At 37.5% G+C, this 26,582-nt stretch overlaps 1 protein-coding gene across 1 annotated transcript in view; it reads right to left on the minus strand.

Moving 5' to 3' along the window:
- The window catches only part of LOC137274467 (THO complex subunit 2-like), a 56,899-nt gene that overhangs the window by 8,766 nt on the left and 21,551 nt on the right, over nucleotides 1–26,582 (minus strand). Inside the window, exons 15-36 of the mRNA XM_067807664.1 lie at nucleotides 26,385–26,478; nucleotides 25,831–25,911; nucleotides 25,098–25,194; nucleotides 24,475–24,592; nucleotides 23,869–24,048; nucleotides 23,084–23,248; nucleotides 22,867–22,926; nucleotides 22,454–22,548; nucleotides 22,056–22,182; nucleotides 21,336–21,483; nucleotides 20,858–21,012; nucleotides 20,320–20,448; nucleotides 19,509–19,646; nucleotides 19,039–19,107; nucleotides 17,555–17,670; nucleotides 17,340–17,415; nucleotides 16,760–16,850; nucleotides 15,838–16,003; nucleotides 14,974–15,320; nucleotides 13,856–13,899; nucleotides 4,979–5,014; nucleotides 1,264–1,326 (exon numbers count right to left, since the gene is read on the minus strand). Coding sequence (XP_067663765.1) covers nucleotides 1,264–1,326; nucleotides 4,979–5,014; nucleotides 13,856–13,899; nucleotides 14,974–15,320; nucleotides 15,838–16,003; nucleotides 16,760–16,850; nucleotides 17,340–17,415; nucleotides 17,555–17,670; nucleotides 19,039–19,107; nucleotides 19,509–19,646; nucleotides 20,320–20,448; nucleotides 20,858–21,012; nucleotides 21,336–21,483; nucleotides 22,056–22,182; nucleotides 22,454–22,548; nucleotides 22,867–22,926; nucleotides 23,084–23,248; nucleotides 23,869–24,048; nucleotides 24,475–24,592; nucleotides 25,098–25,194; nucleotides 25,831–25,911; nucleotides 26,385–26,478 — 2,595 coding nt within the window. The remainder of the gene's footprint in view (nucleotides 1–1,263; nucleotides 1,327–4,978; nucleotides 5,015–13,855; nucleotides 13,900–14,973; nucleotides 15,321–15,837; nucleotides 16,004–16,759; nucleotides 16,851–17,339; nucleotides 17,416–17,554; nucleotides 17,671–19,038; nucleotides 19,108–19,508; nucleotides 19,647–20,319; nucleotides 20,449–20,857; nucleotides 21,013–21,335; nucleotides 21,484–22,055; nucleotides 22,183–22,453; nucleotides 22,549–22,866; nucleotides 22,927–23,083; nucleotides 23,249–23,868; nucleotides 24,049–24,474; nucleotides 24,593–25,097; nucleotides 25,195–25,830; nucleotides 25,912–26,384; nucleotides 26,479–26,582) is intronic.

The raw sequence follows: 26,582 nt of genomic DNA on the forward strand, positions 1-26,582 counted from the left end.
TCATGTTTGTGTTTCTTTTTCTTTTTCCATGTGGCTATTTTTTTTCTTTACAGCATGTACATATTTCATAGCTTGGAAGATCCAAGCTAGTTTTCCTTGATAGGCTGTTTGTGACAATTATCAGAAAGATCCTTTCTATAAAGATCAGCGATAGGCTGTTTGTGACAATTATCAGAAGTTCCTTTCTATAAAGATCAGCAGACATGGCAACCTTTTTCCTCCAATGTATATAGTCTGTTTGCAGTGAAAAAGTACCAATGAATTTCAATTTAAACATAAAAGTAAATCAAATAAAATGCAGTTAAGATTGCAAATCCTCATAATTCTACCTTGCCAATCGAACAATAAAATCTCAGAATTTTATTGAAAATTGTTCTTACTAGTTTGTCTTACAAGGGTAGAAGTACTCTTGTTGGAACAGAGAAAAAAATGCATGTGCAGTATGTGATGAGTGTGAACTTTCTTGTCCTTGGTATTTAATTGAATGAGTGCTTTATTGGATTTACTTTAATATATAAAGTGAAATTCATTGGTACGTTTTCACTGCAAACAGACTATAGTGTAGTCTACTGAAACAGATTCCTTTCACAAGGACCATATTTTGACAGTATGTGTGTTGCATATGTCAGTGTAGAAATTTCATTTCATTTTTGTGGATAGCAGTCAGCCATGTTTGACTTGTGAACAATTAGTTCTGAATATATATCAGAAAAGTGGAAACTGCCACATTATAGAATTCCCCATCTGCTATTTAGAATATTCTCAGAACAGACTTAATGGTAAAACCTTATCCTAGTCAAGAACCATTCTCATATTTGAACAATTTCATGTGAAGTTCCTAGTTTGCAGATGTCAGAATTTTGTCTTTTGTGACATACACTTAAGGAGTAAATTAATATCATTAAAAATATAATTAGGATCAGTAAGTAAACTTAATATAATATTGAACATCCTTGCTTAAATTATTGAACAATTTTTCAGTTGACATCTTCCATTTCTGAATCTCATTCAGATCTTCAATATTGTATCTTGAAAAAGTGGTCTTTTAGACAATAATATCTTTACATGGCAGATTCCACACATGGCTACATACCAGAAAATCATCTGAAACCAAGGTGTCTATTAGATGTTTTTGGATAAGTGATGCATCCTACACAAATACTTCTTTGGAAAAACAGGCTTTTCCTTCCAGGTTTTCACTAGATTCTTGTATTGATTCATGTGGAACTACTGAAGATTTCCAGAGTCAGATGACATGCTTACCCTTTTCCTCTCCTTCTTCTCTTTTTCTCTGTAGATCTCCTTTTCTCTTTCGTAAGAAGGGCTCTAAAAAAGATGAACAGGGTTATGTGCAATGGATAGAACAGCTGGACAACATTTCTGGTGTCTGCCTCTTGTGTGGAGTTCTTGTGGGTATTCTGGTTTAGTTAGATATCTTTCGTGGCATTTCATGCTTGTACTAACAGCTGTAACAGATCTGGTGTTAAGCCTGCTGAGAACTACTTGATTGTGTTCATCATCACCCCTCCCATGTTGGCAAGCTCAAGCTTTCAGTCAGTGGTTTGTCTGGACCAAGACTTGATAATTGATCTGCCGCCGCCATGTGGATAGATCATTGCTGACTCACTCTCTTTGGGTTGACACTGACCTAAAATCAAGAACTAGACCCAGTTCCTGATGCACTGTACTAACGATGGGCGGCAGCAGCAGGGTATGTAGTATACTGTATAGGACATGAACTTCCCTCTCAGGTAGTATACTGTATAGGACATGAACTTCCCTCTCAGATCAGCACCTGTCACACTATCAGTGCTTCATCTTTAGCTTAGGGCAGATAATGCACCAGGACCACTTCCGCTCAACCGACAATCTTGGATGGTTATATTGATGTATGGCCAGGTACCCAGAAACACTGCAGGACATAACCCTGCCTCTCTTGTCAGTACATGGCATACAATCACAGCTCCACTTCTGGCTTGATCTTCAGTTCTCACATCAACAGAACAGCTAGAGTGGACTAATCACCCATGAAATACATGAATATTGATGTCTGTATATCTGTGATCTCTTTAAGCTCTGGTACTGGAATATCTGTATGAAGGTATGTTCCCATTAAAACCAGAAAACTGTACATGTGTGTGCTTCAATGTGACCAGTGTATGATGGCTTCAATGCAACCAGCTTGCTCAGCTTAGTCATAGTGGAGAATTGACTTTCCATCCAAACATCGTAATCAAATCCCATTTCATTTTAGATTTTGGGGACATACTCTGTGATTTAATTTCTTCATGGACTTTCATGACATCAGCATAACCAGTATGTACATGAACAATCAGTTTACACTACTGTGCTCCAACATCAAATTCTTAGGTCCAGGACAATTGCCATGTTAGACTATTGCCATCCAGTGAACTTATACCACCAGTACCAAGATTCCAACCGGTTTACAGTGAGATAATTAAACACATGTTCTTTGATACACATTTGTGCAGTCAGTGTTTGTTACTAAAAATAACTTTGGTTTGGGCCCACTGTTTAGCAAAAGCAGATGCATGGGAGCCCAAGACACCTTTCAGTATTGAACAGTTGCAAATAGAAGCATTCATCCAGTCATGAACTTTTGGCAGCCTGACATGCCGAGTATTGGTTATTTAGGAAAGAATGGCAAGGACATACCTGTGGTTCCAGTACACTAGCAACTGGAAACTGAAATCACCAAAGTGACTACTCTCTAGTGTGCAATTTCAGGACTGAACAGACCCTAGCATGATCAGAACTGAAACAGCTGAGCAGCAATGTTAGTGATGAAACACTTGTTTGGCAAATGTCAATACTGACACAGCTCTGCAGCAGTGTGAGCAAGGATTTAGAGAAATAGGTGCAGTGCAACGTCAGTACTGAAACATTGTGTTGCTATGTTAATGCTAAATGGACAGAGACAGGTATGCAGCAGTCCTAGTACTGAAACACATGTGTAACAAAGTTCATCACTGAAACACCTGTGCAGTAACTTCAATGTAGAACTAATGCACTGTATGGACAATACAGAAACACCTGTGTTTTACTGGCCAAAAGCCTAAAATGGTAAGTGTTGGAGGCATGGTACCAGTTCCACATGGAACATGGAAAAACTGTTGACCATAGAAACATGTAGAAAAGACCCTCTTGTTCCACAATGCTAAGTTTAATGAGCATGATTTATGGAACTTCTTCGTAATTTACAATTGCGAAGCTCAGATTGTTTTCCAATGTGTTTGGATCTGAAAATAATCTGTGTACAGTAGAAAACATAATAATCCATTATTATTATTATATTTCTGTTTCTGTGATAGCAGCTATGGTGTTTGTTTTTATCCCTTTTCATACATTATCTGCAGCACATCACTAAGTAGTCATAGAGTAGATTATACTTTTTTTATACATAAACAGGGGTGTTGTTCAGAAAAATGTATGTACTTTGCTGCAAGTTGTTGTTGCCAGAAGCTGACCAGTACAGATGGAGACACCAGTGCACCCCATTATAGGAGACACCTGTGCAGCCGTTAATAGATGCAGACACCAATGCAGCCCTTCACAGATGGAGACACCAGTGCAGCCCTTTATAGGAGACATCTGTGCAGCCCTTCATAGATGGAAACACCTCTGCAGCTCCTTATAGATGGAGACACCTGAGATTTCAGTGAGGCCCTCCAAAGAAAGAGATTTCACTGAGGCCAACCCATAAATTGACACCCACATAGATTCTGATTGTACATGGAAGCAAACGTCCAGCCCCCAACAGACTGAAACACCAGTGAACTCCTTCAGAGACACAAATGCAACTCTCTAAATCTTAGGCATCAGTAAAACCTTGTTGAGGGTGCAGAAAAACATGGGTGTTGTTCAGAAGGATGTATGTACTTTGCTGCAAGTTGTTTTTAATCAGTAGCTGACCAGTACAGATGGAGACACCAGTGCACCCCATTATAGGAGACACCAGTGCAGCCCTTTATAGATGCAGACACCAGTGTAGCCCTTTACAGATACATACACAGACACCAGTGCAGCCCTTTATAGATGGAGACACCAGTGCACCCCATTATAGGAGACACCAGTGCAGCCCTTTATAGATGCAAACACCAATGTAGCCCTTTACAGATACATACACAGACACCTGTGCAGCCCTTTATAGGAGACACCTGTGCAGCCCCTTATAGATGGAGACACCTGTGCAGCCCTTCATTTGAGACACCTGTGCAGCCCTTTATAGGAGACACCTGTGCAGCCCTTTATAGAAGGAGACACCTGTGCAGCCCTTTATAGAAGGAGACACCTGTGCAGCCCCTTATAGGAGACAGCTGCTCACAGGGGCTTATAGATGGAGACACCTCTGCACCTGTTCGTTATTGTACACAGATTTCGACAGCAGTCCTTTGAGTGTATCACTGCATATGACTGAGAAACCCTGTGTACCATAGAAAGAGATTTCAGTGAGGCCCTCCACATGAGATTTCAGTGAGGCCCACCCATAAGTGGACACCAATATAGATTCTGATTGTACATGGAAGCAAAAGTCCAGCCCTCAACAGACTGAGACACCACTGAAATACACTGAGACAGACACAAATGCAACCCTCTAAATCTTAGACATCAGTAAAACCTGGTTGAGGGTGCAGAAAAACCCTAACAGTTATAATTGGGACATGTAGGGTACTGTGTTACAAGCAAGACGAAAGGGATTTCCACACAAATGCACACATGTATGACCTAGGTGAGGTGAAATGGACGCTGAAAACCATTTAACAGTTGTAGTTAAGTACCATGTCATCCACTTATTATAGCAGTTCTTCTATCTAGAACAGCCATAAATTGATCAACTGGGTTGTAGAGTAACCACAGTTAATCTCAAATTCAAGGGACCCTGTTGAGCAAAAAATAAACAAATGTCAAGTAATCATATAATGTATGTATAATGCACATTTGCAGCAACCAAACTTACCCTCATATGTTTGGACTTGCCCTCATGGACAGCCTCCTGAAATATAAGTTCTAGTAGTAAGATATGGTATATGGGTAAAGTTTCCCTTTGAAAAAGCAATGCTCACATATGTGACCTCAATAATAGTTCAACTAGAGGAAGTGTTACAGAAAATACGCTGGACCATATGAGTGAAAATCATACAGATGTCTTACACCACTGACCTGAAGAGGGATTCAGATTATCACACTCATATAGTACCTATATTAATTCAGCAATCACCACAATTTAAACACATTAATTTTCTTGAAAATGCTGTGGGTAGATAAATACCCTTAACGATTGTTAAAAGAAACAACAATTCAGACGTTTCAATGTGTCCTCTCTACAGACACATGGATGTGGACACAAAACAATAGAAATGGACATGTATCCCTAAAAGGCTTGGCATAAGACATGTCTGTTTTTACATGGATAACATCACAATGTACAAAGATTGAAACTAAAGTATGTATCTCAGGGACCAACCATTTGATATTCTTTGAGGTGTGTGTGACTGGGATATTTTGCGGACACTGTTTACAGACAATATTTCTAAATTTGAAGTCACATCAAAGTTAGGAATATCCAATCTGCGGATTTGGTATAAAACAAGGAATGTGCTGTAGCATTTCCTGGTTCAAATTGGATTTTAAAAAAATCCCAGGTCCCCCGACTCCACCCCCTGGAAGTCAAAAGGCTGGTCCCTGTATACATGATGACAGGCGTTGGGAACCTTGGTCTTGGCTGATTCGTCTTCTCACCAGTATGGAAACTCTTCAATCCCTGCCTTCATGTCTCTTGACCACAAAATCACCTGCTTCCCATTCCATAACTGACTTGTAGGAAGAGGCTTAACATCACAGCATTGAATTTACTGCTTGTAATTGCTGGCATCCATAAATTATGTATAAGCACTATTCTGGCTGTTGGACCAGTCAGTTAATTAATTTGATCAACTTGGTCAAGTGTGTAGACTGCATATACAAATGCATAATATTTGACTATTTGATTTACAAATTGTCCTTAGACAAACAGCTTAATTTTTCGGGTTACCTCTTACTGTGTCAAGACAAATCAAATGAGAAAATGACATTTTTCACCTGTGTTTGATTAAAATACAAGCCAAGTAAAATCTAAATCAGTCCTGTATCTGATGCAACAAATACCTCAGTATCCATTATACTGACTAGGTGACCCATTTGCATGCAGTAGGACTACAGTCAGTGACCAAAAGTGATTATGCAAAACTGACTGTGCTGAATGTGGCGTGGACGTCAGGTGAGGAATAAATGTTTCACATCTCTGCTTATGACCTTACATCGTCATGCAAGTCAGTATGGTAATATTTTATAAGGTCCAAATTCAGTCTAACATTCGTAGCAGCAGTTACTCCCCTTTGTTTACAAATAATTGTTTCTTTGTATTAGCAAGGTAAATCATGCTATAAAATTGCAGAAATAATTAGAATGAACCCTAGAACAGTTCAGAAACTTCTAAACCATTTTCGTGACACCGGTTCATGTGAAAACAGACCGAGCAGCGGTCGTCCCAGAAAATTGTCACAGCGTAGTGATAGTAAGTTGTTTCGTCTTGTCAAACGGAATCGGTGTAGTAGTTTGAGGGACATTACTGACAGCTTAAATGCACAAATTCCTCAAACAGTTTCTACTAGAACTGTTCAGAGACAATTGTTAGCCCAGGGCTACAAACGTCTTGTTTCCAAGAAAATCACCATATCACCCGTGAACAGAGAACTCAGATTTTGCCACACTAAATTGTAGTGGGGAAGAGATAACTGGAAACAAATTATTTACAATGACGTGACTCAAATACAAATCGGAAGAGATCAGAAAGTTCTCGTTTGGTGGAAGAAAAAATGAGAGATTACTCCCTGAATGTTTGGGTGTTCACACAGTTTGTGACAACCAGAACGTGATATTGGCGATGTTCTGGGACTACATCACTTAAAGTGTTGAGACACTCACTTCTGTTGATGGTAATATGAACACAAACAAGTATATTAACAGTCTAGATGAAAATTTGTGGCCTGTTATTACTAGACATTTCACAAACAGATCATGGATATTTCAAGAGGATCAGAAGCAGAGATGTCAGGGGAATATGGAGGGGTCTCTCAGTCGCTTACATCAGGAGACTGTACGACAATTCCTTCTAGAATTCGACAGGTTCTTCGAATTCGAAGTCATATCTTAAAGTACTGAAAATTTTATCTCAGTACCATTTCATTTTACAAAGTTATTGAGCTGTAAATCTGACGTGCAAAATCAGGAAATTCTATGACATCACACCACTGCGAACTCACTTTTGGCCAGTGACTGTATCTTCCCCCTCTTCATGTTCCGAATACAGAGTGAGTCCATCATAAACTATCCAACTTTTACTGTCATTACACTGATGCCGCAACAAATAAATCACTGTTATATATTCAGGTAACCAACTTGTTAAACTCTACATACAATGTGTAAAAGAAATGGTAATGATATTGTTCCAACTTGGATATGTTTAAAAAGTATTTTAATTTTGCAGTTTGGGGACATTATATTTCAAATTTGGAATGAAGCGAATAACTGGTGTCTGAGCAAGATAAATCCTTGAATCAGTTCTAAGTGAGATTGTGGAATGTTCAAGTGACTACTATCAACAATCAATAGCAAACAAAACATGCTCTTTATAGTACATAACACTTCCCTGTATCAAGCATGTGAAGACTGACATGAAACAAGGGCAAAGAGTCAATATGAATCATACAATTAGTTACTTGGTTCAAGAAGAACAATTTTATTGTTCATGACATCTTAAAGATCCTCACTGCCACTCTCATTTTTAAGGAATTCTTGAGTAGCATCCATATCATTTCACATGTAATCCATATCATGTAATCAGAGACAAAGACGTTAAAACATTTTCTCCAGTTTCAAAGTGAAACAAAGTTAAATTATTAAACATGTTTCACTTGAAAATCCAAGATCATATCCTATTATCAAGTAAGCATGTAAAACAAATCAGATTCACAATGTTATCATTTCACAAGTAGACCACGGACCATTGTTACCATTCAATGGTGAGCAAGAAATTATGGAATTTCAAACACTAATCAGTTAAAGAAAACTTTGATGAACCACTGCTGTATGAAGAATGATGTAAACATATCAGATTTTTGGATGAAACTAAAAATTAAGATGAGGTCTAAGTCATAGAAGCAAAGCTAACGCTCACTAAAATAACCTTTATGTGACATCACTGTTAACAACTACTGACATGTTTTTAATGCAGGACATGTAATACTGGAAGAGGTTACAAATATGCCACCAAAGTAAATCAAAATATCTTTGATTGTTGGGCAAAGTTTGATAAATAACAGCATGAAGATTTTATTGAAAAGTCAACAAAATAAAATGAATCCTGTTATCAAGTAAGCATGAATTATTAATAAAATGAATTATTGATTATCCAGTGCATTGCATCTCAAGTATATTATGATAAACACTCTGCACCCATGCATCACTAAAGCTTTGGATTCATCTCTACCAGTCTTTCAGTAACATTCAATAGAGTTTTTCTCTTACAAATTAGAGTAATTTCATTAAATAACCAAATGCACCAAAGCGTCAGTTGAATCAAGTCTCACAGTGACATTGTAGTAAATGGACGGCAAAGGAATTTCATCAGCGCTTCATTTAAGGAAATAAAATCTCACACACTTACATCATACAGTAATATCCTTTGATTCACTGGAATAAAATTGGGTGCATCTGTTGTTCAATATCAAATTTTATACTGTATATCATGCATGAGTTTCTGTACTGATGACACAATAATAAACTAAATTTTTCTGAGTCTGATGACATCATTTCAAGCCATATGACTCTGCATTCTGCACCAGTGATAGCTCCAAATGCTTAAATCAAGCTTTGTTAATCATGATAGAGGAGACATAACAGACTGGATAATTCAAGGAGCTGAACAGAATTTCAATTTCAAAATTCATTTGTAAAGAGGTACTATGAGTGAATTTCACTATTATGATTATGACTGTATCAAAAGACACAATACAAAGTATTAAAAAGCATGATTCTCTTTCTATTATTATCACTGATAACTACTTCATATAGGTCAATCAAAAACTATAACTGACTTAAAATGTCTTAACTGTGTTTATGAAATGTTGACCCAAAACCAATGTAAATGGCTCTTGACATATTCCAGACTTTACATGTCAAATCTTAATTTTCTTAACATGATGTCATCCTACTCAAATACAAGTTCAACAACTGACTGAGTGAGTTTAGTTTTATGCTACACTCAGCAAAATTCCAGCTATACGCTGGCGGTCTGTAAATAATCTGGACCAGACAAACCGGTGATCAACAGCATGAGCATTGATCTGCGCAACTGGGAACCGATGACATGTACCAACCAAGTCAGCAAGCCTGACCACCGATCCCATTAGTCGCCTTTTATGACAAGCATAGTAGACTTTTATGGCAAGCATAGTTCAACAAGTAAGTGACATTGTGTTAACCCTACATTGAACAGTATTTCCTTATTACCAGCAGAAGAGAATCTGAAAGTGACATACACTTTTTGTGTGAAATGCTGGTATGGTGCCAGCAAACCTAAAATAAACAAGGCAAAAATGGGATTCAAACCCAAGATCACAAACACCTTATGCATCTGAAATTGACCTTGGGTCAAACATTATTACACTTTCTTCCAACAGCAGTCAAATCTTCCACAAACATGATGAAATTATTAAAGATATCTAGAAAAAGGTACATGTCATTTTAGATATACCGAAATCACAGTTTGACTATTTTTTCCCCAGCTTGATGGAATTCATGCACTTCATGCAAGTAACTCCAAAATGTATTTCACCTGTACATCTCTGTTTCCTGTTACTAGTCCATGTTCACTGCCATACTAATTACGAATAATATTATCATCAGTATCACTATTACACAAGAGATGTGCAGCCATAGTTAAAGTTGTATTGGAAGATATATTTGCTTTGAAAAATCAAATCTATGATACAATAAACATTTCTAATCACAACTGGCAATACTGGTAGTATTCAACTATACAGTAATCATGGAATGTTGAAGTACATTAGATTACGACAAACCCATAACATGCTTCACGAATCACCAAACCACAGAGGTCATGTAACTAAATGAGTGAAAGAATTGTGTAAACATATCTGCTGTTAAACCTTTATAGTGACATCACATTAATGTTGTTGCATCTGACTCTGAGCCAGAAATTCACTGGCCACCTTGAACAAGAAGTTTAAGAGTGGAACCATATCTCATTATGCAAAATTAGAACAAATTAATAATCAACCACGACATGACACACTTTGGAAAAATAACTTGAATCTGTTGATTCTGTTCTGGTCAACTGACACTGTTTCATGACCATGTTTAGAAAGCTCTGAGTGTCATTCACAAAAGAATGTGAACAACCAGAGAGATATTCCCTTGTTTCAAGTTCTGTTATATTTTGTTAAATCAATCCTTGCATTTAAGCAAAAGTTACCGCACGTCTGGTTGGGAAGTACCAAAATATCTGAGGTTATGTATTAGACATTTATTATAACATTTTCAAACATTACGATTCAGCTGTTGATAATGAGTGAAAAACAAACTTGTGTTTGTCAAGGGACCTAAGTGTAAACATATTGCCTAAATGGACAACACCAAAATTTGGTTTCAGACTGAGGGAGAGAAAGACTAACATGATAAAACTAAATGCATAACATACAATCATACATATAATCTCTTCAGGAAGTTGGCTCAATAATCTCCAATGATTCACACATTGTCAACTGTGTTTTTCACCGCTCACCACTTTAAAAAAAGAAATTCAAACCATAATTATGTGCACTACCACATACTAGCTGGTTTACAGCCATCCATTTCTTAGACTTCCAGTTTTATGTCCTGAGAATCTGTATTTTATTTTAAACAGCAACAGCTATGCTCATGCTAATTCCATGTTATACAGTGCTGTTTTCAACCTCCACAATCCTGCTATCGTACATATATACCCCTATTGTTAAGCTTTTGCACAGGCCTAGTTTGCTACATCACAGTATCTATACATTATGTCATGTGATCACTTTGTTCCATTGTCTTTGGTTAATTTTTTTCTGTTGTAAAGGTATTTGAAACAAAATTGTAAGAAGCAAATTACATTTGTCCAGTGTTTAATCATGTGCATCATTTTAAAACAGGTATCACTACAGTACAATATGAAACATATCTTTGATGAATTCTATATTGCAAATCCAGCATTCAATGCAGATTATGCCATAGTATATTCTTTTCCTCACATCAACTGAAATATTGTTCTTGTTTGAACTTAAATGATTGTGACCATAACGAGATCATATAACTGGACTTTTTTTCCAAATGCTGACAAAAACAATTTTACCAGTCAAAATATGCACAATAAATGAATAACAGATTCACTGACAAGCTTCACTGTCTTTTCTTTTTGAGAGAAATGTAAAAATCTTCACAAGGCACAATTAAGCTTCATTACCAATCATTCCCAGACAAAAATACCACACATCATCATGGTTCAATATCACAAAGACAAATGGTAGCCATGGGAACATAAAAGAAAACAATAAAACATTTGTCAATATAGAACTGATCATAAACCAAATGTGTAATTTTCTAACTGAAAATTACATTCAGTAGTAACAAAAGTACATGAAAACATGTCTTAACTGGCCATTGATAGTTGAGATAATCAACTGAACTGAAAATGAAATGACGGAGTAGAAAGCATTAAAAAAACAAGAGAAAAGATAATTTTCTGGCATCTTCTTCAGGTGTTGACAACTTTGAATGATCACTCACTGAATCCATCACTGAATTTCACTTGGCACTGACACAATTTAAATTCACGAACACATTCCAGACACTTTCTTGAAGACTCCTCAACATGGAGTCATTCTTCGTTGTTTCACATATATTTCTCCACATATTGGGTCAAGCACTGATGAATGCCTTCAGCTATTTCTTCATTTACACACATGGGGACTCACTAGCAATCACAATTGATATCACGAATTAGTGAGTAAGCACCAATACAAACTCACACTCCTTCCATCCTGTTGAAAATGTGGTTGAAGCCTGGAGTGTAAAGAGCTCCAGTGATGAAAACAAAATCATTGTAAACCAGCGCCTTACAACACAGAATTTGGCAGGGTTCTTGACATACTTGCACTCTTTGGAAGAAGTTAATATGGCTTGTTCTATGGCCGGCCATTTTAGCTCACTGACACTCCTGATTGACAGTCCTGAATATTCATATCAGTTCCTAATCAGATAAATATTATGAACTCAAAATATCTTCTTATTGCTTAAATGTGATGTACAAAGTCCTAACATAAACATTTAAACTTGAATAGTGTCACTTTTAATTATTAAACTTATGATCATATTATCTACAAAATATTACAAACCTAATTATGTTTGACATATACTTGTAAATTGATGTACAATTCAGACAAAAACAAATACCATTAATATTAACCATCAAAGTCCTGATAATGAGTCCAATTTTAGATATCATTTACCCAGAATATATCTAGAACATTACTCATGGTTCAAGAGCACATAGTCCATTTAGGATACATGACAAATTTGTTACTCCAATACTGAATCAATCATACGATTTCAAAAGAACTGATAACTATACTCTGTTTATCATCTTTCAGATGAAATTATGCATGATTCTTCAGCTTCCATAATCAAGATTTTTCCTCTTCTTCCAAATAAGATTTATTAAAATGATGAGTCCTTTCATCAAAGCGACATCCCCTCCTTTCCAATGATCCTGGCACCATCCACCATGAAGATCCTCAAAGCAGAGCAGCGAAGAATTTCTTCTCATTATACTTAGGATTTCCTTACACTTTGGCAAATTTGGTGGAAACATATTCCAAGACACAGATTATGCTTTCATTGCATCCAATGTTCTTTATCTCAGTGTTCATTCACATCCCATCTTCAAACACTGATTAAACACATGAGAGTCTCTCTCCATTTGAAGGTAACTTACTATGTGATGTGAATGTCCATACATTTTCATCAACAGAGGAGCAGACTTTAATACAGACATCTTGACTGGCTTCTTGCCTTATATGGATTACATCTTTATCAACCAAATTACCCTAAACGGGTAAATGCTTCACCACAACTTTACAGGGAAGATGTGGAATAACTTTAGACATCACAGCTTATAAAAGCTTCTTCTCCACACAAAGGTCGACAGATGAACGATTTCAAATTTCTTCAAATTTTTCAATAAAAGGGTGACTCTTATAGCGATAGGATTTCCTTTACCATAGACAATTGGACAAACAGCTTTTGACAAAACAGCTTTTCCAGGCCGGCAATTAGATGGCCGAATCTTGAGCCATAAGTGGCTACCTTGATTTGGCGACATCCTTCTGATAACACTCATGAGGGTATGCAAAGCCCCGACTTGAGATGAGCTGTGGCCAGGTGATGTGCACATCTACGATGTCGCAGCGTTGATGCAGTGATGGACCCCCCACCAGGTGGCAGCATGCGCAATATGCTAGCTTCCTCCATCCCCCCTACACTACTCCTATCTGACCCTTCATCATCGATTAGCTCCCATGACGTGCGCACTCACTCCTCCGCATGGACTTGAAAAACACAACTCCTCCCTAGAATACTCAAAAAGAAGACTGATTAGTAGGCAGCTGCCTGTGCCCCACTCCTGTGCTGGCTGTATCCTCCTCCTTGAGTGCCACTCCTGCTAGGAACATACCTCCATAAGCTCTATACTACTAACCTTAGAACCTGACGATGACACATCAATCTTCCTCCGTTTGGAATCTGAAATACACAAGTTACATTGAGTCCATTCTTTACTAACACACCAAGTTTGAGTTTCTCATTTTACATTGTCAACCCTTCCTATTTCACTTATTTCTTTTACCCTAAAGAAGAAAGACTATGCTTAAGCTATGGACACTTCAAGGTCAATGGCCTTGATGATCTACATCACACTCAATGACCTTGACATTCACAAGTAAGGGTATCAGTTGTTGCAGACATGAGGTCACAAAACAATGGAAGTGACTGAGGGGAAAACAACTACTGCAATTTTAATGGTCTATTGTAATAGTTTGTTTTTCTAACCTTGATATGTCTCATATGCAGTTTTTTGACAAATGAATATATAGTTTACATGCGATAAACACAAACTGAAGTAGTTTCAGTCTTTTTTCATAACTGACAAGAAACTTTTAACGCTGATCAAGTAAATGGTAACAACATAAACGTAGTCAAGCTACAAGTCTGCAGCAAAACATCTTGTATTTTGCGCTGCACATTTACCAACAGAAGTCAGTTAATAAACTACAAATAGTTCTATGCGCTATCAATGCATTTGTAGTTTGTACCATCAATTAATTGCTATCAGAGACTGAATAACTGCAATCCATCAATAGTTCAATGCATCGTCACAGCCCTACCAAACAATACTTTTAGAGTGAAAATATTCAAAAATCAAAGGCTTCAAAGCCAAAATATCATTTGTCTTTTTCATAACTTAATCTAACCTTTGTAACATTTAAACCACGTTTAATTATTTGGCATCTAGGGACCATAGCCAAAAATATTGAGGCCACCAAAGGAAATATATCCAAGCCCTGGAAATCTTCCAGAATAAGTTTCAACAGATTCCATTCAACATCAAACTATGAGGCACCTTGGCTTTCAATGTCATCCAGTCGCGTTAGAAATATACCCAAGCTAAAATATGTGTATCAGGTATGAGACCTCAAACTAATTTATCATAAAGTTGTGGTTGCAGCTACGAACATCGGGTTGCCTATTCTAATGTGATTATTTAACTTGCTTGCCTACGTCCTCCTAATCACTGTGTTGATCATGACGAAACTGTACCTCTTTCATCGCCATATCGAGGAGAGTTGTCTGTACTATGCCTCAGGGAACTGCCACTGCTGATAATCCGCTCGTCTACTCTCTCTCCAGGCTCCTTGCTCACGCTACTCCTGGATTCGTCCTTCTCAGGCCGATCACTGTCATCTTTCTCACGTTTCACCTTCGACCCCTTTTCCTCTTTACTCTTCTTCTCACCCTTCTTCTTTTCTGACTTGCCATTCTCCCGAGCTGCCTTAGCCTCTGCACGTTCCTCTTTTGTCATGGACTTGTCCTTGGTCCTCTCCCCAGATTTGTCCTTGTGAGACTTCTCCTTCACAATCTCCTTTTCCTTGGATGAAGACTTGGAGCTACAGACAGAATAGGGACATTATATGATACTGTTTAGTAATTATGCCAATGAGGAATGAAATACATTTTAGGACATCTTCTAAATTGAAAACAGAAACCTGGCCTGCTGACTAACCAGAAACCAATCAGAACAATCAGGATGTTTACCAAACACTGACAAAAAAACACAAGTTAATTCCTGGAAAACTACAGATGTTTATGTGCTGCTAACTTTTCACTCTGTCCCAAGTTAGTGTGCAGTTCATATCCATGAGTCATGAAAATAAGTTCATGAATACAATTGGTATAAGGCACTAAAAAATGTCACCACTGTGTCACACAGGGATGTTTAGATGATTTCAAAAAGCTGTAAAAACTTATCTCAAAACCCCCAAATAGCACTAGACCAGAAGAACACTTATTCAATTTAACTAATCCTTAAGAAAATAAACTACACTCACATAAGCAGAACAGAGTCAGTGTCAAACACTGGAAAATATACAAAACATTCAACTTGTGACAAGTCACACAACTCACCTTGAAGTATCTTTCCCTTCATCTGGTGATTTCTTGTCTGACTTAGATTTTCCATCTTTCTTTTCCTTCTTCTCTGACTTGTCTTTCTTTTCAGGTTTATCTCCCTTGTCACCACTCTCCTTACCCTGTTTAATGTCCTTGTTTTCCTTCCCATCTTTCACACCACCTGTAAGAAATCATTGGCACAATTTCATAAGTTCAGTTATTTTTTTTTGCCACAAATATTACAAAAGCATGTTAAATGAAAACTAATCAAATGAATCTTCTGACAAATTCTTAATCATCTGATCGATGCTGAGACACAAAAACATTTGGTTACAGTGCCTGTATGGTAGGAAAGTCTGAAGTTAAGCAGTACTGGACATTTACAACTTTGATAAAATCCACACACGTTAACATGGTGCTGACAAACCTCATAGTGACAAATCAGTGATATGAACCAACACTATCCTTGTGTGGCTCCATACCATCTCACAGTCACTGCAGCTTCCACAGAAACGGGAGTCAGACAACTAATTGTCTAGATCACCTGCCTAACTTGGATTTGAGGCCAATGACCATAAATTTCTTAGATATGCAACAATTCACAGCACCTACACTCCATGACAGTGATTCAGACTGGCTTTTGTTATTGGCTGCATGTTTTGTAACTGGCTGATATTTTTACCACCACTCAATCAATCAGCAAATGCAAGAGGTAATTAAATAGTGGGTGGTTGAGTGAGTGCATGATGTTGACTACAAGTTGAAGCACACATTTGCTACCAAACCATCAGATACTGTGTGTGTGTGTGCACGCATGCATGTGTCAAAAAGTTTTAAATGTGCTGTGTAGGCAAACCACATGTTGATTCACATAGTCCCTACCAAATAATAACTCTAAATGACTAAAGTGTTTGCACATGTTGTGTCAGTAACTCACCATTTGATTCTCGTTTCTTCGTATCCTTAGCAGCATCTGCTCTGATCCCTGAGCCATTGGCTGCTGCTGCTGCTGCTTGGGCAGCCTTTTTCTGAAGAAAATAAGAAGATGCCCCAATTACCATCTAAAGTTCATCCATTTCTACCAACATTCATCCTTCCAAATTGTAACAGCACTAGTAATATGTATTGGAAAAATCATCAGAATCTCTTTAGCCCAATATTGAAATCAAAACATTGGATTTATTTCTCTACTTTGTTTTGTTTGACAATTTCTCTACAATTTTGCATGGGTACAACTTTTACTTGTCTAAATTGCACACTCAGTATGGTCTTGAAATGGTACTTTTTCCAACGTTTTATCTACAGGAATCATGTTCTGTTATCTCACAAGAGGTACCACATGACAAAATGACAACATTTATGTGACTATGTGACTTCATGTTGCTTTGATTAACTTTCAAGAATCACCATATCCACAAAATCAAATTGGCTGAAATATTGAGACTGAGACAATCAGTTGATCATCAATGAAATCATCATCATATCCATTCATCCTTTCCAATGAACAATTGACTCACAGCTTCAACATCTTTGATATGGAATCGAACCTCTGGCATCCATTGTTGCTTCTTGCTCTTCAGCTGACCAGAGTATCTATTTAATGAAAATCATACCATCAATAAATGATATGAGCACAAGGCACAAAGACTAATCTGTGTGCATATCCTAAATTAGGCAAAGTAAACTATCATTGCAAAGACCAAGACTATTGACGAAGTCACATAACACCTACCCCATGGCCAGAGCATATATGTCTGGTCTCTTGTCCTTCTCATCTTTACTGAGGCGATCTACTCGCCGCTCCAACGCCTGGCCAAACTGCATGATGCGGGGGTAGTGAGGTAGAATCTGGAAACAGTCGAACTCATGCACCTTTTTCCTCTGCATTATTATAACTGTAGATTCAATTTGGCTTATTTTGCTGAAAAAATATTTCTTCATCATATGATGTGATAAAACTGATGTTCTATTGAGGCTTTAAAAAGGATTAGTTGAGTGAGTTTAGCTTTATGCAGCTAAATGGTGGTGGTCTGTAAATAATCAAGTCTGGAATAGACAATCTAGTCTCATCAACAGCATGAGCATCGATCTATGTAATAACTAGGAATCGATGGCATGTGTCAACCAAGTCAGTGAGTTTGACCATCTGATCCCATTAGTCACCTCTTATGACAAGCATATTGGGTTGCTGAAGACCTATTGTACCCAGGATCTATCCGTGTCAGGGTTTTTTGAACGAATCAGGAAAATAAAATGGAGCAGCTATTTCTATAAATAGTTTCCATAAAAACAAATAAGCTTCTATCTTAGCTAAAAATTCAAGTCAATATTCTGATTTAGTTTATTCACATAAATACCCCCTTACCACAAAATGCCTAATGTGCACATGATTTTTGACATGTTGCTTTGAATGTTACATATGTTGTTTTTTTCTGTCATTTCTGTTCTTCAAAAACAGCATGTTTCCACTACAGTTCAGAAGAATAAATAGACAAACTGTAGGCATAGGCAGATATAAGCTATCTTGGCAAAATATGCATAGAAAATTTCCAATTACATACTGAAAAATAATTGTTGCATACCAATTATGCATTTTAAACATTAATTACACAAAAAATTACAGTATTTATAAAAATTACTTGTGTAATGAAGACATGGATTGCTATCAGGTTGTACTATCAGTATAGGACTAGTGCTGGGATGCTAGGATGAGTGAACCTTTATGAAATCATTTCCATTATATGTTGGTCTTGATTGGGTATGACAAGGCAGTGCATACCTGCCTAGTAAACTGGTCTTGATTGGGTATGACAAGGCAGTGCATACCTGCCTAGTAAACTTACTCAGTGACATATATTAAGATAACTAAGTAAAATCACAGAAATACCCACATATTTGAAAGCAGGGGGCAACGGAAAATGAAATACCCACTCGACAATAATAATATGCACATAAAAAAAAAACAACAAAAAAAAACAAAAACAGAGGGTACAGTACCCACATGAGCTAAATCTTTTCCAGAACATCACTGGCAAACTTGTTGACATCGTGTTTTGCTGCAGTGCCATGTTTCAGCTATAAAATGCACCACATGTTTATAAAGTCATCATCTGTTTAATCATGCCTTCATGATATCTTCACTCATGCTGAACAGTCAACTTTCATTGAACAACATTCATCACTTCTTTACTTCATCAATACAAACTTGGGCCTCACCTTTGTCAGGATGATGAGAGCATTTCTGATCTGGATGTAGTTTTGGGATTCCAGACATGCTACCATTGCCTAAAAATATAGTCATGGTCAAGATTATCAGACACAAACATGCATGAAATGGAATATAATTCATTGTCTGAACTATAAAACTGTACAAGTGTTATTTGAGTGTGCTCATCGACAAATAAAAGGTGCATAAATTACACTAAAGGATAAACAATCTGTGCATTTTATCATTCAAATGAACCATTTGTCTTTCCAAGTGCAACTATGCAAATCCTTGTTTTCTTCAAGGAGTGTAATCATTTATCAGGAATCTTTCCAAAATACTTACAAACATATTTCCACAGCAATAGCATGGGTTGACCATTCAATTTATAATAAACAAACTTTATCCCCTACATGAAGATATATATTCACCACTGTTTTTTTTAAAATCCCATTCCCCTCAAGAATTCAAGTAAACCCACCTTTGTCAGTCTGAAATGCCATTTGTGGCACACATGTCTGTAGTTCTCAAAGTCCAACCCATCTGCCTTGTTGCTGTTCTCTTTATCCTTGGTTGCCTTCCTGAATACCGTCACAAACCCAGGGTACCCAAAACATTCCTAAAGTTAAAAACAACACTGATAATGACAACAGCAGTAATAATGTGCTTGTCTAAAATGAACCAAATACAAACCTTAATGCATGCTCAAAACACAACATTATTTCCTCAGGGACATGTAGTCCAACCTAGCTATAAGACACAACTAGGGCAAGAACCACACCGCTACAATCTCATCTTACTGGTACTCATTCACTGCTGGTGAACAGAGTTATATGCTAAAGTTGATTCTGGCCAAAAACTTGTACCAGAAGAAGCAAAAAACACTTGCTACTGTTATTTCCCAGTATCTGGTATGCCACCTGTATTGTTTTTATATTCTAAAACAATTTTGTATAATGCAGGAGTAATTAATAAAATTTGATGGCCTGTAAATAGTCAACTCTAACAACACCAGTGATCAATATTATGCGCTACCTCACATCATCTAACCAAGATCTTGATCTTGAAGTACCTTAAACTTTGTTATTGGTTCCTTTTAATTCTTTAACAGCACAGACAGCTGGTATTTTCAAAGGTTACTGCTAATTTTACACCACTTCTAAACCTGAACAACTGATCAACACAAAGAAATTATTTCACAGTATTAATTAGATAATAGGTAGTTAGCATGATCTGTATTACTTCGAAATATTATTTTTGTGCCCTAAAAAACCATAATCAATAGTTCTGACCTTTTCGAAGATGGCACTGTCACTATGCCATTTCATGATGGTGTCGAGTGCAGAACAGAGGAAACGGCCATACCGACTAGCTTCGTTTTCTGTACAGCTGGTCACAGTATAGGTAATATCACAGAAGATCTAAAACACAAGACACAATATCAGGGCTGAAAGGCCTGATAACATAAATAAATATTGAGAAACGAAATAGCAAAACGATCTTAATCTGGATTTCCTATGTTTAGTAAAGCAATGTCTGACTGTATTTGATGTCAACAGCAATCACACAAACGTCTGATCTGTTCCTGTTATAAGCATACTTGGCAATATCCCTGTTACATGGTGGCCTGGCGAGAAATAAGTCTGGATCATAAAATCTAGTGATACTATGAGCAACGATCCATCAAGGTTTGATGACATCTTAATCAATTCACCAAGCATGACCACCCAAGCATATGTTATTGAGGATCAAGTCTGACCCTGAACTTTTATGGGTTGGGAGGGGTTCAGAACTAAACATGTGGAAAAAAGAACTTCCAATCTGTCTTACTCTATCATAGCAGATTAGAGTTGAGAAGTGAGGTGTCTTCAGCTCATGAAGTACATGTATGAACTTGGCACAGAAGATTGCATCACTGGCCGTGAAGCAACATCGAGGGAAGATGCATAACTGGAGGACCTCTGTGATTGCCTCACTCTTGGAACCTGCAATACACAAATTAGGGATCCCATAACTAAACAACAAAAAGTTGTTGATATGATTGGAGCTCATAACTAAAATTTGCTGTTTTGGTCATTGTTTTCACCAGTCTGTGGAAATGAACACAGGTTCACAGCATGATGAATGCTTGAACCAAAGGGTGATCCCTTGGCCACTCGGATCCAGGTTGCTAACTCTGCAGTGCATAGCCTAATAACTCTCACACTTTAATTTTCTGGGTTTTTTTTCTATTTCATTCATGGAGAGTCTTCAGCTGCTATGGCCACTGTGAAAGAGGATATGTAGGAAGCAAGTTAATTAGTCCTACCCTCACGTGATAGGAACCAGTGATCACGTTCATGCTGGAGTCGAGCCATCACTCGGTTGACATGTTCATTTTGCTTCTTCTCTTCCTCCTTCAGCTTCTCCATCAGGTTGTTACATCGTTCCTTTTCCTTCTTCTTCTTGCTCTGGGGCTACAATGGGATGGCATGTAATGACAAATGTGAATACACTGACTAGTATTCCACGGTTTGCATTGATCTGTATAATCTATGGTATACACAAAGATACAGTGAACAATTTAGCATATATTTCATTCAACCTGATAATGCTTATGTCAGCAAAAGAGACAAACAGTTGAGATCAGTTAAAAAGCTAAGTGAGTGAGTGAGTGAGTGAGTTTAGTTTTACACTGCTCTCAGCAATATTAGAGCTATATTGTGGTGGTCTGTAAATAATCAAGTCTGGACCAGACAATCCTGTGATCAACAGCATGAGCATCCATCTCCAGAACTGAGAATCAATGACGTGTCAACCAAGTCAGCAAGTCCGAACACCCGATGCCATTAGTTGCCTCTTATGACAAGTCACCTTTTATGGTAAGCATGGGTTACTGAAGACCTATTCTAACCCAGATCTTCAAGGGTCTAAAAAGCAAAAACTGGCAAACAATTAATAAAAAAAATCAATGTAAATTGTGAAGTAGTATAGCTCATGTTTGAATATGTAGCCAGCACATTACATTGACTTAGCTGAAGAAACTCACCATGTCCCTGTTATCATCAATAGCACTGATCTGGCTGTTGAGCTGCTGGATCTGTTTCTCATATGCTGTAGTCGGGGCTGCTAGGTCATACATTGACAGAGACCAGAAAGTCAAGTAGAACTGAGGGCTGCAACAGCAAACAAACATGTTTGAATTAGTAACACCATTCTCTGTATTTCAGTGCTCCTTTCTAATCTCATGGGCAAATTTCAAGAAATGAAGAAGGGTTCATTGAAATAAAAGATGCACATATAAACTTCTGAAGTGTCCTCAGAGGTCATGAGGGCTTCTTAATTGTGATTTATCATCTCAAAGCATGGGTTCTTCAAGTTAGGCTGACATAACACTGCTGGAAAAGCAACATAATTATTTCCTTGAGAGCATGGAGCAAACTGTACCTGATGTCTTCCCACACTTTGCTTGGATATAGAGAATGGACCAGGTCAATGGTTGGTTTCAAGACTTCTTCAGATGCTTCAATATAGCGCTGAATCTGTTGACAGAAAAGTGGTCAACTGACAACTACCATGTTGAAAGAAACTTTGTTTCAAGAAGGTGAACAGCTTCCTGAGATCGCATGTGAGAGTTCATGTCCTCATGTACACCAACTATATTTCCAGGGATATGTCTACAACAAATATGCTTTACAGCCCTGGTTATAATACAAGATTTGCCTACCAAATGCAATCTTTACCTATATATGGTAGACCCTTTGTACAAATGAAACATATGACATTAACTTATGCTACCAGTGATAAGAGGCCATATACAGGTAAATAAAACTAGCAACAGTCTCAGTAACAACACTCACCTTTGTCTGGCTACTACTTTTCTGGCCCTTATCACTCTTTCTCTTCTCTTCATACTTGGCCTTGGATAAGAATGAAAGAAAAATAATACAGGTTAAAACAGAAGGCATAGATTTCTGTTGAACAATATATTATATGCCAAAGTATAACATAAAAACTTTAATAAAGGAACATTAAATAGATACTGTGCTATGTGTGCTATCGTACATGTGTACTTACATTGATCCCATGTGCATAGAGAGACCTGGACAGGAAGAAGGCTGAGTCAGCGGGCAGATGAAACGTGGTCATGAGGACATCTATACTGGGCAGTCTCTTCACAAATTCCTCTGTACTCAGCTGCATGGACAGGAAGCTGCCAAACTGAACCAGTGTGTCCTGACACTGGAACAATATAAAATAGCATGCCATTATTTGAATACAATCAATATATAGCATCCTTGGTCTACAGATCATGATAGGTTTAACTTCGACATGGATATACTGAAGCTATGGAAATAACAAGCTCAGCTATGCCCTTGTCATGGCAACCACAATTATTTCAGCTTTAAAGTTCACCTATCATTTCTACCAAGAATATTAATATCCTTGTAATCCTTAGTACTGTTTTAACATTATTAATTTGTAATGAGAGAGTTTAGTTTTACGCCATTATAGCAATATTCTAGCAATATCAAGGAGGGGACACCAGAAATGGGCTTCACAAATTGTGCCCACGTCAGGAAGTGAACTCGGGTCTTCAGTATGACAAGCAAACACTCTAACCACTAGGCTACCCCACTGTCACTTATCAATTGGCATAACTACGATACACAAAATATATACACGCCTAAAGATGCAGATACTGCACTGAAAATTAATCTCAATATGATCATATTAAGTGACTTGATGATTTTTGAGATTTGGAATCCAATATCTATGATAGATACCATTGTAGCAGCCTTCATGGACACAATAAAGAAACCATATCTTCTTAACTGTGACATAAACAAAGATTGGCATACCTGATCATAGAGTTTCCCCACGAGTTTGAGATGCCTGTTGGATCCCTCCTTAAAGACAACACAGTTCCTCTGCTGTGACATGAGCAGACATAGTGACAGAGCAAGGTCGTGTTCCAAAAGCGTCTCTTTCAGGCGAGTTGATGACTTCTTGGTGTTGCGCACCTGGGCAAAGTAGCCTCCCTAACAAAGATAAGGGGGAAACAGTGAGCATAGTTCTAGGCTGCTTTAAGCAACATTCTAGCAATACAGCAATGATACCTTTGAGATATTTCAGTTAAAAACTGCTAAAAAGCAGTGAAGTCAACATAAGAATAACAGGAGTGAATTTGTCTTTTTCAGGATTGAAATGATTTTACTTAAAGCACCCTCTTTTTTAAAATTAGCATCTGTTCATTTGACTTGTGGTTAAGAAGTCACAGGTGTATAGTTTTCACTGGAACCTAGGGTAGTACTTTTGAGCTATTTCTTCATAAAAGTTTCTACCACATTCATAATTGAGCATCACCTCCATATTTGAGAAGAAGCTGACTGTACATTCCTTGGGAATTCTTTCAAATGTGTAACACTGTGTAAGAAAATTTCATAGACTATTTCTGAGACGCCTACCTCCTGTCTGAGCAGCTCGCCCCCCGTCATGGCTTCCAACTGGTCATTGGTCATCTCCTCAGATATTTCTACACCTGTCATCTTCTGTACCACCTCCCTCAACAGCAGCAGGTCAATACTGTAACATCACAGACACTACTTGTGACAGACTGCACTGTGATTGAAGCCTATAGCAAACACAGATAGTGACACAGGACTGTAGCCATCACCATCACTGTCATCACATTGACAAGCTACATACCCAAGTCTTTGAAGGGCATTTAGAAGTGAAATTTCTTAAGCTACATACCCACTCATAATTTCAACAATGATACTTGTTTCAACAATGTATGGCAATGTTTCATAAAACATAAGAGATATTCAAAGCATTATAGTTCAGATTTAGCATTACTCATGCCTCAAGATTTTTGTTGGTAATTACCTTTGGCCACAAATGCATTGGCTTAGAAGAGCGATCACATCTTTCTTTTCTTCTACTACTAACCAGCTCAGAATTTCATTTGTTCATACATTTTAAGACCAATGCAATTTGAATCAGACACAATACACATATAAGACAGCACAGTTAGCACAAGCAAGATGCTAACACTATGCAGAGACCAATACCATCAAAGTGTCCTCACCTCTTGCCTGCCTTGAGTTTATTGGCCACATACTGCATGATCCCAGCCAGTTCCACCTGGTACTTGCGACAGATGCACCCAGCAAAGTTTGCCAGACCTGGAACAAAGACATTGTAGTGAAACCTCTGCAGCAACTTTGGAAAATACATATCTTCACGAGTTTCACAATGACAGTTTAATTACAAAATGTTTCATAAGTAGTTGAATGCAAATTGAGTGGGTGAGTGAGTAAGTGAGTAAATTTAGTTTTACTCCGTTTTTTTTTCAATATTCCATCATTTTCATGGGCGGGAACACCAGAGATGGGTTTCACACATTGTACCCCTGTGGGATATTGGAAATAATTATATCTATTATATTCCCCCAAACTGATTGTAGGGGAACAAGTCACAATAATGCAAGCACAGCAATCAAACTAGAGTGAGTGAGTAAATATTGCTTAATGTCGTGTAAGCAAGTTTGTTTATATTTGAGGCGATCAACCCACATTGACATTTTGGAGCAATAAGTAGCTATTAAAAAGTAGATCCATGTGAAAGTAATAAATGTTAATTTGATCAGCATGATCCCTGTCAACACCTGCACAGATTGGCAGATACAGTAACTTGAGTGTTTTAACAAAACAATCACAGACATTGCCTGTAACATTTAGTTTCAGACTACATGTTGTTTAATTGGCATCTCTGACACTGCTAACCCTCCCTTCCTACTCTCAGCTGATTCTTTAACTTACTCTGGAGCCACAAGGAGATGTTTGTATCATCATGCTTCATTCTCTCCTTTTCAGGACTTGCCACAGCTTCTATTATACAGACTATACTCGGTAAAGGAAAGATTCACAAAACACCTGCAAATGTTGCATAACAGCAAATATGAGGTTATATTAAAACATCTCCAGCTACAGTGATACAAGCATGTCTTTATTAGGAATAGGCATTATGGTCACATAATGGCACGCTTAAGATTACTGTGGAAGGAAAGGAAACATGAAGCAGGCCACAGCTACACATTGGTCAAATCCATGAGAGCCTGTTTGAAGCTGACATACAAAAGATCACAATTCCTTAAAATGTCAGGTTCAAACCTGCAGATCACCAAAGGGTCACAACTCTGCTTAACAAGTTACAGGGAAACAAAACATACAAGCAAGAAACTCATCTTTACATATCTGTACAAAAATGAAAATGATTGGATTCGCTTTCAAATATTAGTAATTTGACATCTCCTAGAGAGTTGGACACTCCAGCAATACCCAGTCGGCATGGTAAAAGTGACACGAAAGGATACATGCTAAGACATCATAGGAGAAGGACGTGAGGAACTTGAGTGAGTCCACAACTGGGCCAATGAAGTTATCATAGCGCTGGATTTGTGACAGAACCTGAAAACCATGAAATACAGCCAATATTTACTATCCTAAGAAGCATATGTCAAACAAATATACCAAAGTATGTGCAACTTATAAAACTATGGAAACGCATTTCA

Source organism: Haliotis asinina, chromosome 2 (genome assembly GCF_037392515.1).
Source record: "Haliotis asinina isolate JCU_RB_2024 chromosome 2, JCU_Hal_asi_v2, whole genome shotgun sequence".
Classification (NCBI taxonomy): Eukaryota; Metazoa; Mollusca; class Gastropoda; order Lepetellida; family Haliotidae; genus Haliotis; species Haliotis asinina.